The sequence below is a fragment of the Lissotriton vulgaris genome, chromosome 5 (genome assembly GCF_964263255.1).
Source record: "Lissotriton vulgaris chromosome 5, aLisVul1.2, whole genome shotgun sequence".
NCBI classification, from domain to species: Eukaryota; Metazoa; Chordata; class Amphibia; order Caudata; family Salamandridae; genus Lissotriton; species Lissotriton vulgaris.
This window is the reverse complement of record NC_141693.1, coordinates 840,226,671-840,244,422: the sequence shown is the minus strand read 5'-3', so window position 1 is coordinate 840,244,422 and position 17,752 is coordinate 840,226,671. Positions and strand designations below refer to the sequence as shown.

The 17,752-nt window shown below is 46.8% G+C and overlaps 1 protein-coding gene across 1 annotated transcript in view; it reads right to left on the bottom strand.

The window, feature by feature from the left end:
- LOC147711671 (uncharacterized) overlaps positions 1-17,752 on the bottom strand; it is an 860,812-nt gene that overhangs the window by 340,089 nt on the left and 502,971 nt on the right. The window contains exon 4 of the mRNA XM_086922385.1: positions 14,632-14,815. Coding sequence (XP_086778511.1) covers positions 14,632-14,815 — 184 coding nt within the window. The remainder of the gene's footprint in view (positions 1-14,631; positions 14,816-17,752) is intronic.

Sequence of the window (17,752 nt, the reverse complement as noted above, 5' to 3'; positions counted from 1 at the left end):
GACGAAATTTAGTACTAGATAGTCTATCTAATAACGGGTCAGCAATAACATTAAAATCACCTCCAACAATCAAAGGAACTTTGCCCAACTTTAAGACTTCTGTGGTAATATTAGACCAAAAAGTGGGGTCATCTGCAGTAGGGCCATAAATATTGAGTAAAAATAAGACTGAATCATGAATTTTATTCTTCACTATTATGTATCTACCATCTGCATCTAGAGTTGTACTTAAAACTTGACAATGTAATCTTTTTGCTAAGAAAATAGCTACCCCATTTTTCTTACCATTAGCAGGTGACGAAACAATAGTATCTACCCATTTTGTTCATATAATTTAATATGTTATCATAAATATGAGTCTCTTAAACAAAACAAATATCAGCCTTACAACGACCCAAATAATCTAAAATTTTGGTACGCTTAACTGGATGATGTAAACCTTTAACATTTAGAGAAACAACTTTAATATTATGAAGATTAGCCGCCATAAGTAAGCAATAGAAACAGAAATAAAAGTAAAAAACAAGAAGAGGCAAAGAAGAAATGAATACAAAATAGAATAAAAACAGTAACTCTATATTTAGAAAAAGGACAGGAAGAAAAGAAAACAGGGAGAAAATGACATACAAGGCACATTAATATCAAGAATGAAACGCACATACGTTCTACAAGTATGACCGGAACCGTTGGAGCCCAAAATTAGCGTAAGCAATGACCTTGTCAGGACAAAAAAAAATGTAGTTGAGATCAAGTATTAGAGTCTTGAGTATCCATGGAATGATGTGAATGTTGGTCCAAGAAGTGACGTAAATCATCAGGACGGAGAAAAGATTTTGAAAAATTGTCTTTCCAGATACGCATAAAAAGACCATATTTGAACCCAAGGCTTCTTAATTGAGGCCGCAAAGTAGAAAACACCTTGCGAGTTGAAACAGTTTCTTTTGCAAAATCCTGATGAATACAAATTTTTCTTCCATTAACCATCAAGGATGGAATCTCCTGCGCAGCTTTTCTTATCAAAACCAGATGATGATGATGACGAAGAACTTTGAATATCATCTGACGAGGTTTAGTATGCTTAGGATTGCGATGTGAAGGAATCCTGTGGGCTTTGTCAATCTCAAACTTTTATGGAAATTTAATTTGTAGAAGACCTGGAATTAAATTTTCTAAATATAGCCTGCAGTTATTACCCTCAACATCTTCTGGCAGATTAAAAATATGCAGGTTGTACTGTCTGTTGCGATTTTCCATGTGTAAAAGTTGTGTAGACATTGGTGATATTTTTGCAACAAGAGGGTTGAAAGAGTCAAGCTTACACCTATTATCCTGTATTTTAATGGCATTATCAGAAATTTTCATTGATAAACTCGACCATTCTTTTCGAACATTATTAATTTCTGAAGCAATAGAGCCAGTATTAATGCGAAGAGCTTAAATTTCCTCTAGAATGAGTGATAATGAAGGCTCAGATGATTCTACCGCCTTTGATTTAATTGGTGGAGGTAAAACTTGCTGCCTTCTTTTGGAAGGAGTAGAATTCTTATTTTCCATTTTATTTAAATAACAAAGTCAAAATTTGTAGCAAACAAATAGACAAAAGGAATAAAATGTTAAGGCAGCAAGAAGAATTCCTTATAAAAAGCTGGTGCAGCAGCTATAATGGACTATGGGAGTGGCTAGGCCCAAGCCAGGCCCTTTCCTGAAGTGTTGCTCCGCCCCTCTAACTGACTGACTTGGCTGATCCTTTGAGCAGAGCTGGAGGCAGAAGCAGCTGGTTGAAGAAAGCTGCTCACCGTCGTAAAAATCACCTTAAAACACGACACCTAACAGGTATGAGTTTCAATACATAAGCGACCCAATTTTCGCCGCTTTTATGACAAGATATCTGTTGACTAAGCTGTTATCTAAGCTGACTGAAACTTGGCTGGGGGAGATGTCCAACCCAGACATTTTGGCGGCTATTCCACCGGATTACAATATCTTTCGTCAAGATGGAGCCAAGGGAAGGGGAGGTGGGGTGGCGGTGGTAGTGAAGAAGATAGCCTCATGCTCGACTCTTCCCTTGGATCCAATCGCAGGATCTGATTCCCTCGCCTTTACCATTAGGTTGACCCCGCAACAAGCCTTGAAAGGGCTGCTGGTATACAGACCTCCAGGACCAGTGGGTTCTTTTTTTGAGGACCTCCAGGTTGCCATCTCTGGACTGGCCTTGAGTGCGCGGCATTTTTTGCTAGTGGGAGATTTTAATTTTCACATGGATGTGGATGAGGACTCGGACTCGAACAAATTGTTTGATATTACGGCTCCTCTCGGCCTTGTCCCTTTTCTTGTGGGCCCCACACACGACAAGGGACATACCTTGGATCAGATTTTCTCCTCGGTCCCTTTAGTGGATATTGAGCTTCTCCCGGTACGCTGGACCGACCACAGGCTGGCCAGGTTCTCCGTACTTGGGAGTGAGCAATTACCCGACAGTGCCCCTAGACAGTATGGTTCTGTTGCAAGGGCATTGCACAGAGTGACTCCCGAGCTGCTAGCTCAGGCTCTTGTGGACCATCCGTGCCCCTTCTCAGGTGATTTAGAGCAGGACGTAGAGGCCATGCAGGCGTGGCTGCTGGAGAGGCTGAATGAGCTAGCCCCCGCAGTGGCCCCTCGGGCCTCTGCAAAGCGGGTTTCTGCGCTGTGGTTCACTGAGGCACTGCGTGCCACTCATAGCCAGTGTAAGGTGGCGGAGAGGGCGTGGCGCCTTCAGTATGATGTGGAGGCCAAACTTGCTTACAGGATAGCGGTCAAAGCCTACCATTGCGACATTCTCCGTGAGAAAAAGGACTATCTTGCCAGGAGAATAGAGGCTGCCTCGAACTCATGTAAAGAGATCTTTACCGTGGTGAGGGAGTTTACGGCCCCCAGATCCAACTTGCCTCAAATAGCGTCACCTGAGTCGTGGGTCTGTGATATTGCCAAGTTCTTCACTGACAAAATCAAATTGATCCAGGACTCCTTCATAGAGAGGCCCGCTGAAGTGTTTTCCTGTACGGTGGCTGGATTAGTTCCATCGTCCACTCGGGATGCTGTTCTGGCGGAGTTTCCCTCTGTCTCCACCGATGCTTCCCTTGCACTTCTGACCAATCTTAAATCGGGCTCGCCATTAGACCCTTGCCCGGCCACATTTTTGGCCAGGATGGCGGCTGTGGTTAACCCATTGGTCAACCCTCTCTTGAACCTGTCTTTGAGTGAGGGGAGGGTCCCGTGGTCCTGGAAAAGGGCAATGGTGATCCCCCTCCTCAAGAAGCCTGGGTTAGACGCAGAGGTGCTGGCCAACTACAGGCCGATCTCCCTTCTCCCGGCGCTGGCTAAAATCACGGAGAAGCATGTGCATGGCGTTCTGTCTAGTTTTCTAGAATCGAATGACCTTCTGCACCCTTCGCAATCCGGTTTCCATCCTAATTTAAGTACGGAGACGGCACTCCTGGAGGTGTCAGAGGTTATTAGGGAGACACTGGATTCAGGAGGCAAGGCCATGCTTGTCATACTTGATCTGTCGGCGGCCTTTGACACCGTTCCCCATGAGGCGCTTCTCGCCAGACTCTATGACATCGGTCTGAGGGGGACGGTGTTCAACTGGTTTACATCTTTTAATGAGGGCCGCCGACAAACGGTCTGGGCCTCCCCGAGCTCCGCCGAGATGCCGCCTTTGGGAGTCGGAGTTCTGCAGTGTTCTGTGTTGAGCCCGACTTTTTTTAACATCTTTATGACACCTCTGGCGGCACTGGTGGAGTCTTTTGGGGCCCAGATCGTGTCCTACGCTGATGACACTCAATTGCTCTTCATGTGTAGGAAAGATCAGGCTTTTGATGGAGACAGCATTCGGGTCTGCCTAGGGATGGTCTTCAACTGGTTTCAGCGGAACAGCCTCAAGGCTAATTCCAACAAATCGGAGGTACTGTTCTTTGGCTGTGCCTCGGACCCTGATTGGCGGGCCTGGTGGCCAATGGATATGTGTCCCCCCGCTCAGGCATCCCAGGTGGCAAAAAATCTGGGAGTCAAGATTGATAATAATCTGACGCTGAGATCACATATTCTTGGTTTGACGGGCACGTGCTTTGGCATTCTGAAGATGCTCCGAAAGTTCCTACCTTTGCTCACAGAGGAGCATAGAAAGATTACTGTGCAAGCCTTAATTGGCTCCAGACTGGACTATGCCAACGTCCTTTATTTAGGTCTTCCGGACTATCTTGTTCAGAGGCTGCAGGTTGTGCAGAACTCTGCGGCCCGCGCCATTTTCGGCCTCCATAAGCGAGCGAGAGTATCCGGGTTGATGCAGTCGCTTCACTGGCTGCCCATCCGGAAGCGGATTATGTTTAAAGCATTGACCCTGGCTCACAAAGCGCTTTTTGGCTCGGGAGCAAGGTACTTATAGCGCGGGCTCGTCTTTTATCGCCCGGTGCGATCTCTGCGGTCGGAATCTTTGTTTTTGGCCGTGGTCCCCCGAGTGAGGAAGGCCCGTACCGGGGGTCGCTCCTTTGGCTTTAGGGCCCCTCAGTTGTGGAACAGCCTGCCTCTGGCCTTGCGGCGCACTCCTAATTTGCTCCTGTTTAGGAAGAGCCTTAAGACCTGGCTTTTTAACCTTTAGGTTTTCTTTCTTTTCCTTGTCTGTTTCTGTTTTATGGTGTTATGTTGTTACACTGAGTTGCCTAAATAAAGCGCCGGGACACTCTTACTGAGTAGCCGTGCGCTATAGAAATGACTTATAACATAACATAACATATCGGCGTAATTAACCCAAAAACGGGTCCGACGCACCGGAGCTCTCTATACGGCGGCCATTTTGTAGCTCGCACTCGCGCGTCTCACTGATGTAGTCTTATGTCCAGGAATGTGGGGAACCAGGTTCAAGTCTCGTTGTTGGCTCACAACTTGCGATTCTGGGCACACCATGTATTCCTAAAAATAAGAGTAATGTTGTGTACTGTAAATAGTTATACAGCGGTCCCTAATATAAAATGCTCCAATGCCACTGCAGCTGACTTTACTCTATATTTAGAATAATAAAACATAAGCACATAAGACAGCAATATCGGTGAGGGACTGTAAATTGGAGCACTGGAGTGCGAGAGAAGTACACTGCTTAAAAGAGAGAGATGACATGCTGGAGGTGGAGTAAAAGAACCATACAAGGGAGACAGCTGGATAAAACATGCACTCTCACGGAGTGCTTACTGAAAAAAAGAGATCCTCAAAAGAAAGCACTCTGGAAGAATTGAAGAAGCCAATCAGAGAGGTAGTAAAGAAATGTCACTCCACAGGAGGGACAAAGGCATGCTGGACAGACTAAAACAAATAGAGGAAGTGAATTGAAAGAAAGCAATTGTGACTGACAAAACAAAAAGCCAATGGTATGAAATGGGTAGAATGCATTCCTAGGTCAGCTTTCAGAATGTCCCCAATAAGTCTTTGCAGCCAGATAGCTTTATGGGCTGGTAGACGTCGACCTAAAAAGGAGGTTCCCGTGAAGAGGGAAGAAGTTTCTGCCTCCAAACATGGGACTCTGACATGTGACTGACAATGGCCTACCAATGCAGGCCAGTGGAATAATGACGAAGCGTGAGTACTAATTATGAAATAACTGTGGGCTGGTTCGATTTGCAAAGATTTTTTTGTGGACTTAAATGTGACTTACTCATGGTAAGGTCGTAAATTCAGCATGCAAAACTCACTTCATAGGTCAACGTTTCCTTTTCGAGGTTTCACAACTCCTCCGATGCTATGCAAAGTATGCACACAGTTTGTCGAACTTCTGCAATCTTGGGTGTTCCCAGGGAAGTGTAGGGTCATGGCTGTGTAATTGCACGTGATGAACACAGTCATAAAGTTGTGGGTGTTCACAAACATTTGTGGTACGTGCCTCACTTTGTATTGTGTTTACATTTTACACCTCATTGATCAAGCTATCGGCTGAGGGGTTTTTGCACAAAAGTGTATCAGTAAATATTTACTATTTTTACTGGAGGCGGCTGAAACACTTTTTTATCAAAACATATTTTATTTGCATTTCTAGCCATATGCGGTCCGCAGGGCCTACACCATACATGCAATGATTGAAATATATGAATATGGCACAGTTTTCTATGTGAATACAGGTCATGAACAAATCATTAGCAACAAAACAACAGTATGTGCTGTGTCAATAATGTACTCCCCCGTTGTCAGCCACCCGTGTCCAGATGTATTCAGATGTATACAAAGTTCACAGCATTGTAATAAATTCGTATCCCTAGCTGGGTGCATCACCCGGATCTGGCGTCAAATGTATCAGTGGAATGCTGCTGTAGTCTGCCCACCGCTTGCATATCTTAATATGTTTCTGGGGCACCCACTGGCTATTAATATTGGTTGTTCCAGACCCATGCAGAAGTCCATACCTTGTTTTCAAACACCTAGTAGAGGAGGACAGGGAGCCTGCCACAGTCAAGCTACATCTGTTTTTGCTAGGGTAAGGTCTAGGAATAGGAGGTGGCGCTTGTTTTTGTTGCCCCCAATTTCGTCAGAAGCGTGCAGGAGAATCAATATCGGTGACATCGGATGATCCCAGGCGAAGACATCATATAGACATGACATAACCCCCTGCCAGAACTTTGCCAGTACTCTACAGGACCACGTCGTGTGCAAGAAGGTGCCCTCTTCAGTGTTACAACGCAGACACCAGGGGGAGGTCCCTAGACCAGCTCACCAGAGTCTGTGTCGTGTATAGTATGCATGGTGTAAATATTTCAATTGAATAAAACGGAGGTGGGAGGAGATGGCAGCACCCCATGGGGATTCAAGGGCCTTGGTCCAGTCGTCATCCTCTATTGGACCTATGTCTGTATGCCATGTTGCTCGGAGTGTGTCTAGTGTGGTATGACTGTTAGTGATTAGGGTCTGGTATATCTTGTTTTTTTTGTGGTCTCGCAATTTCCCCATTAATAATTGACCTTCCAGCAGATTGAATTCTTGCAGTACCTCTAGGCCCTTGATATAGCGGGTCCAGCCATGGTAAACTTGTAGATATTTGAAGAATTGTGTGTGTGTGTCATATAAAATTCCCTTTGGAGCTATTGGAAGGATTTAAGTGTTCACCCACGCATGACCACCCCCAGTGAAGATATCCCTACATTGTCCCAACCTTGGAACCCAGGCACAGCGGCCATCTGAGGGAGGAGGCTGTTGTACCATAGCAGGGTTTCTTGTGTTAGGTGGCCCCACCACCCCATCTGATGCAGCGTTCGTTCCAGACCTGGAATACCACCCTCGTCATAGGCGGCAAGGCTCGAGATTCCACTTCACTATACAAGAACGTGTGGATAGAGGTATCGCCTATCATCCATCGCTCTACCACATATGCAGGGTCATCTCTGCTGCTGTACTACCATTCATTAAGCACTTGCAAATGAGCTGCAGCATAGTAAGACTGTATATCTGTAGCCACAATGCCGCCACAGTAGGTGGACTGATAGCAAGTTCGTAAGGCCACTCGGACTGCACCTCCACCCCAAAGTAATTGGCTCAGAATTGCGTTGTTTTGCTGAAACCAGGCAGCAGAATCAGGTACAGTTGGTTTTGCAATTGATATGAGATGGGAAGGGATACCATCTTGAAGATGGCAGATCGGCCATAGAATGTTCGGGGTAAGTTGGACCAAGATTTCACCTCCGCCCTAACGTGTTCTGTTAAGGGAGCAAGGTTGTGCTTCCATGTGACGTGTTGAGAGGCGGATAGAAAGACACCGAGATATTTCAAGCCCTCTCTGGCAATGATCAGATCAGCCGACCAGGTACCGAGGTCATGTGTTCCCAGTATTGGCCTTAGAACTGATTTGTTGGCATTCATGTATAGTTCGGATGTCTCGCCAAAAACTTGCATCATGCGGATGAGTCTAGGGCCTGATTTATTGTATTTATTCTATATACAGTAGGAAAAAATAAGACGTCATCGGCTTATAATGCGATCCTGTCCAAGACCTCACATGACCATTAAGAGCCGCAGGGCTGGGTGTCCACTCTGACCCAGGCCGCCAATGGCTTCGTAGCTAGTGCAAAGAGATAAGGAGTTTGGGGGCAGCCATGATAGGTACCTGTGTATATAGGGAATCGGGGAGAAACCAAGCTGGTCACCTGCACAGAGGCTGTAAGGTCTTTATAGAGCAAGCCGACGTATGTTAGAAATTTGGGGCTGATATTCAGGTATCGCAAAAGTGTGAATAGGTACGTCCAGCTGACAGAATCAAAGGCCTTATCTATTTTGGCCAATAATAGGGCAGGCGGGATTCCCAGGTGACTCACCGCAGCTATGGCATTGTGGGCTAAATGGAAATTGTGATGTTTAGCACGGTGAGGAATAAAGCCAGCCTGATCTGGGTGAACTAAATGTGTTATATAAGCCATGAGTCGATTAGCTAACACTTTAGCAAGCAGTTTGGCCTCAATGTTCATGAGAGAAATAGGGCGGTATGAGGAGTGGCACTCTGGGGGCTGGTCCGGTTTGAGGAAGACCACCACCTCAGCATGTCTCCAGTTGAGGGGAAGCGGTCTCTCCTGTCACCTAATTTGCCGCACCTCTAGGTAATGGGTGCCTAATTGTGGCATAAATATTTTGAAGAATTCACAGGGAAAGCTGTTGGGGCCCTGTGCTTTGCCCGAACGTAGCTCGGCCACAGCGGTTGCTAATTCTTCAACCTTGAAGGGGTCTTTGATCTGTGGCCGTGCGACATCAGAAAGGCCTTTGGGGGTAACTCATCAATGATTTTTTTAATGGTGGCCGCTGGCAGCTTTTCTTGTTCTGTGTAGAGCAGCTTATAGTAGTCAGCAAAGCTGCTCATGATTGCTGAGGTGTCTGTAAGGATAGCTCCTTTGGAATCCCTAATGCTTGGAGAATGTGGATTGGCTGTATCTTGTGTTGACACAGCCGATGCAGTAGCCTGCTGGATTTCTCTCCTCACTGATAAATTAGGCTACAAGATGCAGGCCACACTGTCTGTTCTTGTTCTAATTGCTCTCCTTGGTATGAATGCTGTGCCAGGACCAACTTACGACGCACCAGGTCCCCTCCCTACCCCCGTCCCTGCCGCTCCAGCGTCAAGATGCAGGCTTCCATTTGCAGGAGTTTCTCATGGTGATATTTATGCCTCAGAGCACAAAACTAGATTTCCAATCCGTGAAGAGTCAGTTTCATGGCCTACCAAAGAGTCCCAGCTGAGGTTATGGTCCCAGTATTCATAGCAAAATATCCCGCCAGAGCCTGGTGCATGTGTGTCCAGTACTGTTGGTCATGTAAGTGCCAGGGGGAGAGGCACCATCAGAAAAGGGGGAGACTAGGGCCCACCTGGAGGCCAAGCGACACTGGGGAGTGTTCTGAATGCCTCTGGGCAGTATTGCAGCGTCCAAGATTCTATATACATAGCTGGGGAGCACAAACAGGTCATTCAGGTGGGATAATGACTTATGGACATTGGAGTAGTAGGTGAAGTCCTCTTCGATCCGATGAAGCATCCTCCAGACATCCACCCATTCCCTCAGCTAGGTGCTGCAGGGGTGACTCACGTGAACCTCTCAGCCCCATGGAAACTCCTCATCTGTCTTGGTGTGGGTGCAAAACGTTGTTCCAGGCACCTCCCATTACCAATAGCCCCTCGGGCATATAGAGCCAAAAGGTCAATATTTGTTCTATAAGGGCCTTAGTGAGGGGTAGAGTGGCGTATACGCTACCTAGAACCACCCGCTCTCCACGGATAGTGCCCACCACAATGATGTGTCTGCCCTGTGTGTATATACATGAGCGTGTGAGTTGGAAATGAACTCTATGAAGTATCTGGAGCGCCACGCCTCGGAAGCCTCTAGTAAACCCAGAGTGAAATATGTGGTCTTAGCCTAATCTGTACAGGCACAGGGTTTTAGTACCCAAGAGGTGCGTTCCTTGGAGCAGTAGAATGTCTATATGTAGGCGCTTGACCTGCTGAATCACTGCCCAGCGCTTCACCCTGTCCAAATGAGGTAATATGAATTTTTATAGTCAATTGTGTCCCCTAACGTAGACCCCAACGGCTCCATGTACGTGCTTCAAGTACATGTATGTTCCCTCCACAACCTGCTATGAAGACGCAAATACATTTGCGTCCAACGTTAACATGTCCTCTTTCAGATCCACCATGAATGGGTCGAAAATTCCGTTCCTAAGTATGCCGTGCCACCGTCTTTACATGGTGCACTTTCACGTTTTCCTGGCTCTGGCGAGCTAGGCCCTGATTTCTGCCATCGAGCCCTTTCTGCCTTCTGTCTCTGAAAGCTGCAGCCTGGATCTGCATCCATGACCCTTACCCTACTCCCTGTGCGGCGAGCGGTGCCCGGCTCGGCCTGTTTGCCTGCCAAGACTGTATTTTGCCTTCAAGTTATCTGCTCCGCTCCTCGAAAATACATTCCTGTCTAGTGATTTAGGAAAACATCTCCCCAGCTGCAGAGCAAAGGGCCCGGCCTTTCTGTCTCCGTGCAAGTAATTCATTGCTCCCGTTACCATGGTAGGCCCATGGCCCCTCGCATTTCACGTAGACACGTAGTCGCATATACACGCACTAGCAGTCAGTATAGAATAGCCTCTGCCCGAGAGACCTTTCCTTCTAGATAATACAGTTCCTCAAACACAAGATATTAGATATGATTTGGGTTTAGGTTGTTCTGACACGCCAGACTTCTGTCTCCACGTATAGTGCTAAATGTCAAGTCCCCTTCACCCTCCAGTTCCACGTCAATCACACGTCATGCTGCTGCGCGCGCATCTCTGCCATATATTTCTGCTGACACTGCAGGATTCCTCTATGGATCCACCCACCTGTGACACTTTCATGTGACGTTTCTAGCACACACCTCCGTGTACGCCCTCGTGCACGCCTTCTGATTACGTACATGTGTTCTTATCTCATTTCTCTCAGCTGTTACGCCTTCTGTATCCATCACCATTATATGCATTTACTATATATATTGTACTCTGTTAATAAAGCATTGTCTATCCCTTCCTGAACCTTCGTGGTGATGGAACATGATACCTGGTTCGAACCAATTCCATTTTATGGAATAAAACCCTTATAAACTCAGATGCCACGGACTCTGCCTCTCATTTCTGATTGAGTTATTCTTATTGAACTTTACCGCATAGAAATTCCGCATAGGTAAACTTTATTTACCACACAAGACACTTCTGACATTCCAGCTAATGATGTGGAGCTTACCCTGCGAGATACTAGTGTTGAACTTTGTCATCTAGGTGTGTATTGGATGTCTAAGGAATGCAATCGGCGTGTGGTCGCCGAGTGAGGAGCGGCAAGCTCAATAGTAATAGGCACAGCAGAAGCAACAAATGAACATTCCCCAAATCCCAACGGCCATTGAAGTATCTATCACCGACAGGGTTTCAGCCCAGCCCCAACTGGGGCCAGAAACAAGGCCCCTTCAATGCATCTATAGAAACCATCCTAATAGCATATCATCTCTCCTAGTGTTCGAGTAGTGTCTCTCTAGGAATTTAGTACATTGAAGAGTAGCATCTTATATGTAAGTACATATGAAAAGGAATCCCATCTTTGCCAGGACAGATGTGGCGTAGCTTACAGTACAGATAGTCACAGCAATTCTAAGAAGGTACGGATCAATCTTCACTACAAGCCTGAGCTCACCATGACGATCACTATCTGTGCCTATGTTTTCCTTTGTGTTTGGATTGTCGGCGTACAGGGTCACCAGATGAGGAATCTGAGTCTAGTGGTGGCGGAGTATGAGGCTTCACATGTATTTCTTCATCTGTCCATGGGAACACCTCCTCGTGGGCGTCGAAGAAAATGGTACAGGAATTGTATGTTACTCGCAGGCGAGCTGGAAACAGTAACGCATAGGAGAGCTTAAGGCTTCTTAGGTGAGCCTTCACTTCCATGAAGGATTGCCGCCTGTGCTGGACCAACCTAGTGTAGTCCGGGAATATCATGATGCACTGTGTGTCAAAGGAAAGGGAGTCTTTCAACCCAGCCTATCGTAGGCATCGTCTTGGTCATGTAAGTTGAGTATCCTTGCGATAACAGGTCGGCCTGGCACCAGGGGGGGGCTTCTTGACCAGGGCTGTGAGCCCTCTCGATAATAAATAAGGGGGGGAGACAGCCGGCTGGCATCCAATCCTGCAGCCAGGTAGCAAGGAGCTTCCCAACGTCTTCGCCCTCGCAGCCTTTGGGAAAACCTACAAAGAGGAGGTTGTTTCTTCTGGCTCTCCCTTCAGCATCCTCATGCGTGTTGCATGGCTCTTTGTCAGATTCTTGAGGGTGTTTACCTTCTTTTGGAGGGTGGTATGGTATCCTCTATGCTGGAGACCCTTGTATCGGTCTCCGTGAGCCTCTCCACTGTATTTCGTAGATCCTGATGGAGGAGCATCACGTCGGAGCCTATTGCACCTATTTTGACCTCCAGCATGTCTTGTGTAATAGCTGCTAGTAAGGTTGCGCTGCTAGGCATAGTGGTAGCTGGATTACCAGGGTCTGCGGCCGGGGCACCCACCCCTGTGTACCGGTCTATGGTGCTCTGTTTAGACTCTGCGCTAGATGGTTTATCATATGTCATTGTGGGCAAGTCTGTGAGCTGTGGTTGTAAGCCCCCACCAGGCAATGACCGTCCTAGACGGCTTAGATAATAATGAGTGCAGGCTGAGCATGGGGTGCGTACTTTAGGGTAGAGTGGCGCCATCCTGGGTGTAGGGGGTAGAAAGGGTGATTATCACGGCCCTCGTCTGGGCGGAAAGAGGCCAGGTGTGGACCCCACCATTCACAAGCCGCACGGGGGCCTTGCCCAACCGCATCTGCATGCAGGAGCGCCTCCACCCCGAGAATGGATGCCTCACCTGTAGACTGCACTTGGATGTGACCAGCAAAGGCCCACTCTTCTTCGCCGACTTTAGGCCATTCGGCATCAGGTCCCAGGGCATTTGGTGGGCTGCCGTCTTCTCACTTGGGCCCAGTGAGTTTCATGGTGGGGCCACCATTGTCTGTGTCATCCTGAATCGCAGGTCTCAGACCAACCCATCTTGTAGGTCCGGTGTCTGCTGGTCATGATGCAGTCAGCTCTTCCCCAGTAGCCCCAGTCCGGGGGACGGTGCCGGGCTCACCCTGAGGTGTCAAATCAGGTCGCCAGACTCCACATCCCACGATATGGCGGCCGGGCCACAGTAGCATGCCACGTCACTTCAGGCGGTCTCTGCCCGTCGCAGTCTCCACTCACCTCAGTCTCCAGCCATGGATGGGCCTTGACCCAGGCCCCTAGAACCGCACTCAACGCCACCCCTCAGCTGCTCCAGGCAGACTGCCATGTGGAGCCCTGTCCAAGAGCAGTCAGAGCACAGTCGGGCAGGCACCCCCGGCAGGTCCCTCCCAGGTGGCCACTACCCACCACACCAGGCCACAGATGGGTCTTCCCTCTGGGGTGGTCATGCCACCGATGTGTCTCAAGGCGTCTTCGTCGTACTCCTGTGTTTCTGTGCCACTTCCCCTTTTACCAATCCGCAGCAATGATGTTTAGGCCATGTACGAGTGGCGTAAAGCGATGATGGGTATGTATTCGGCAGGATAGCGGAAGGATTATAGAACGGGCTGTTGGAGCTTGCCTAGAGCGTGTCCACCATGTTGAACTGCCAAACCACGCCCCTGGCTGAAACACTTTTCATAGAAAATAATTTGCTTGAATAGGTAACAGGGCATTAAATTATATTTTAAACGGTCTTTAGTGTCCCAGCGTATTCAGATTGTCCACAGTGCAGACTCTACACGCACAGCAGATGGCAGAAATGTATGTGATACCTGTATATTCCCATGAGCCTGTTCCAGAGACCAGAACTCAAATGCAACTCGTGCTAATAATACCCGGCAGTTTCGTGTGTGAGAGAAGCATACGTCGATCTGCAAAACTGTGACCTGGAGATTAGCGACTTACTTTGCTTACTTTGCTTACTTACATTGGTCGAAGGAACCTGAAAACTGACCTGAATCAAAGCACCACTTGACAATCGCTTGCTACCACATGCCTAGAGGAGGTGGTAAGAAGCCAAGGGATAATCAAGATGCTACTTCTTATACACACAATTGCTGGACATTTGCGCAAATCATTACTTAAAGTGGAAAAACAAGATTTCGGAGAAGCTTTTCGCAATGCTCGAGTTTAGCCTGTGGCGGTTTGTATTTCAAACAGGTTTGACTTGAAATGAAAGAACACACATTAAAACATACAAAAATGAAATCACTCATTTATTCATAATACCGACTTGAAAACCGTTGTAGGTCTGGCACACATATCACACCAGAAAACAGGCCTCACTGTAAGGATGAATGCACAGGAGCAATTTGTCTGAGTACTGGTTAAAGTTTAGTAGGATTCATTTTAGGTAAAGGCCAGAAGTTATCAGCCGGCCAAATGTTGCACAACTGTAGTTTGAAGTTTGTTACACTCTGTATAACTTTCACTCTGCTTTCACTAACCACACACTGTGCACACCTTGAAGACTATATTACATTAGAACACACAATCATAAATATAGTTCACGTCCAAAACCAATAGGTTATAAAGTACCAACCTTTGTAACCAAAGTTGTCATAGTTTCCTCCCATTTCTGGGATCATGGAAAGGTCGGAGAGATTTCCAGTCTGAATAAACATACTATGTGGCCGACTCCTCATATTAAAATGCTTCTTAACCTCCTGGTACGAATTGCGCAAGGCCCTGGCAGCTCCACAGGAACAGCGCTGTACAAAATACTCCTACACAGAGAAGAGAAGAAGTATGCAGACATGAACAACTTACAAACCCAGAAAAATTGCAACAGCGAGATCATGGCACAGTGCCAACATTCCAAGTAAGTGAAGGGCAATGGAATGCAGCGCGGACGACTCTGTGAATCAATCACTGATATCCCTACCCCCTTTGACGGGCAGTTTTATTTTTTCCATGTATGTCTCATTTAAAGCCTTGTGTTGTCTAATTATGTGATTTAAGACTACTTTTATCGGGGCAGTGGTCTTGGCATTGTCTGCTGTATATTGTAGGAGGTATTGCAGATGATCGTGCAAATAATTGGAGAGGTGTAGCGCAGAAGCCAGAGCGGCTGACTCTGGAGCATGTGGCTCAGGGTCCGAATCCCAGCATCATGTGACTCTGATCAAAAGCTCACTTAGGGCCAGATGTAGGTAAATGGCATTTACCGATTTGTAAATACCGAATTTTACGGATTCGGTATTTACAAATCGGTAAATGCATGTAGGTAAATATTCGGTAACATTTACCGAATCAGTAAGATTCGGTAATTACCGAATCGGTATTTACCGATTCGGTAATTGCCATTGATTCCTATGGGACTTGAGGCCCATAGGAATCCATGGCAATTACTGAATCGGTAAATACCGATTCGGTAAAATTACCGAATTGTGAAAGGGGACAGGGTGTCACTTTGACACCCTGTTGCACCCCTGATTCTGGCTTGTGTGCAATGTGACACACATACATGCCCTTAGGGCATGTATGTGTGCCACATGGCACAGGTGTACATGCACAGATGTGCATGTACACTGGAATTCGTTATTTACCACGAAACAAAATATTTCGTGGTAAATAACGAATTCTTAAGGGCCTGTGACACTGTTTTCAGTGCCACCTACATCTAGATTTACCGATTTGGTAAATTTACCGAATCGTTATTTTACAGAATCAGTAAATTTACCAATTCGGTAAATTTACCGATTTGGTAATATTTAGGCCCCCTACATCTCAAACTCCAAATACCGGTCGGTAACGGCCGAAATCGGCCGTTACCGACCGGTATTTGGCCACCTACATCTGGCCCCTAATCTCCTCTACGGCCCACAGCGCCTTGAAACCCTTAAGGGGAGATATGTTAGTGCTTTACAAATAGGAATCATTATCTGAGCATGCTTTGCTCTGGGCCACAAGAGTGTTAGTCTATTGTGCTGCATTTCTCTGCAGTACAGGTCAACATGCCCACAGATTCTGTTTTGGAGATACAGCCTCAGGGTGAGGACATCAAAGCCACTCTGAACACTAATTACATCCCTACATTCCACAGGTGCCACTGGGATGACTGGTTAGATGGAGAATACCAGGCAGTGCAAGCTGTACAGTTGCAAAAGGCAAATAGTAATCTTACCAAGATCTTACAGTAGGCTTAAAGCCCGCCCAACAATTGGATGCCTTAACTTTCACTCGCATTTCCTTACTTCTCATTTAATGGCTTGTCCATCTTGTATTTGTCCCTCACAATGAACATATCCTCTTTACTTGTATCCTTCCACTGATCAATTTTAGGGAACTACTTTTTCTTTGTGCTTAAGCACTCATGAGAGTGCATGTGTTTTCCAGATATCTCCCTTATGTGCTTCTCTCTTCCCTCCTGCTCTGTTTTTCTCTCTCTTATCAGTCTGCTTTACTCTATCCCTGTGCTGCTCTCGTTTCTCTTTTCTTAATCCCCCATAAGTGCGAAGTCTTCCATCTGTCTCCCTGGTATACTTCTCTCCCTCCTATCGCTCTGTATTGGTATCTCTTGTTAGTATATTTCTCTCCTTCTCATGCTGCTCGCTTCCCTCTCTGTGCTTTTCTTTCCCAACGCCATGATCTGTGTTGCTCTTGCAGTTGTTGTAGTTGTGCCTGCCTGGCGTTCTCTCCCTTTAGTGCTCCCCACCACCCTCTGTGTGTTGGTTTTCTACCTCTGGCCCCCAACTGCTCCTCCAATACCCCACCCCATCCAAAACCTCCAGTCCTTTTTATGTTTAATTTGTGCCTTCATGTTAAAAAAAATCTGAATTTTTTAATTAACCAATCCAAGTGGCATCTGCAATCTGCAATCTGTAATTTTTTTTAAAGAAAATGAGTTCTCATTTTGTCGGGATGCGCATGCGTTGTGACGCAACTGCTATTGTGCATTTTTTATTTTTACGATGCTGCACAGAGTCCCAAATGCAATTGGCAATGCCAAAAAGCCACAAAGGGTCAAACTATTGACTTTGCCAATGTTGGTTTTTACTGGAGAGGGCCCTATATTCCAAGGCATGGTAAATATCATGTGCTCCGATCTTCACCACGGCCCCATCCTACAACTATCTGGGCAACACCACGGCCCCATCCTACAACTATCTGGGTCACCACGGCCCCATCCTACAACTATCTGGGCACCATGGCCCCATCCTACAACTATCTGGGCACATGGGTATCAGAGAGGGCTACTGCATTCAAACATCTGAAGACGCTTAAACCAAAAATTGACAAAATAATTACATCTCTAAGACGTCTAAGCCACGGCCTCGCCAGACCCTCTGCAGATCCGATGCTGACAGTACTCAGGGCTAAATTGATCCCCGCCATCACGTACGGCCATATAGCTTATCCAGGGGCTTTTGAGAAAGTGGTCCAAGTGGCACAGGTGAAAGCATACAAGATGGTGCTACAAGCCCCCAAACAGGCACGGAATAACAGGGTGAGACTGGAAATAGGCCTGAAACGTCCTGAACTGGTACTACTGGGGGAGTTGCTAAAATACTACATCAGAGTTCTGAAGTCGCCCGAAAACACCTTGAAGCACTCGCTAAAAACCATCTTTGGGGAAGCGGGCTGCACTTACACGAAATCCCATATTCCGCCTGGGCAAAAGCCGTCAAGCGCCAAGTCCAGTCTATTTCCTTTGAGCTAGA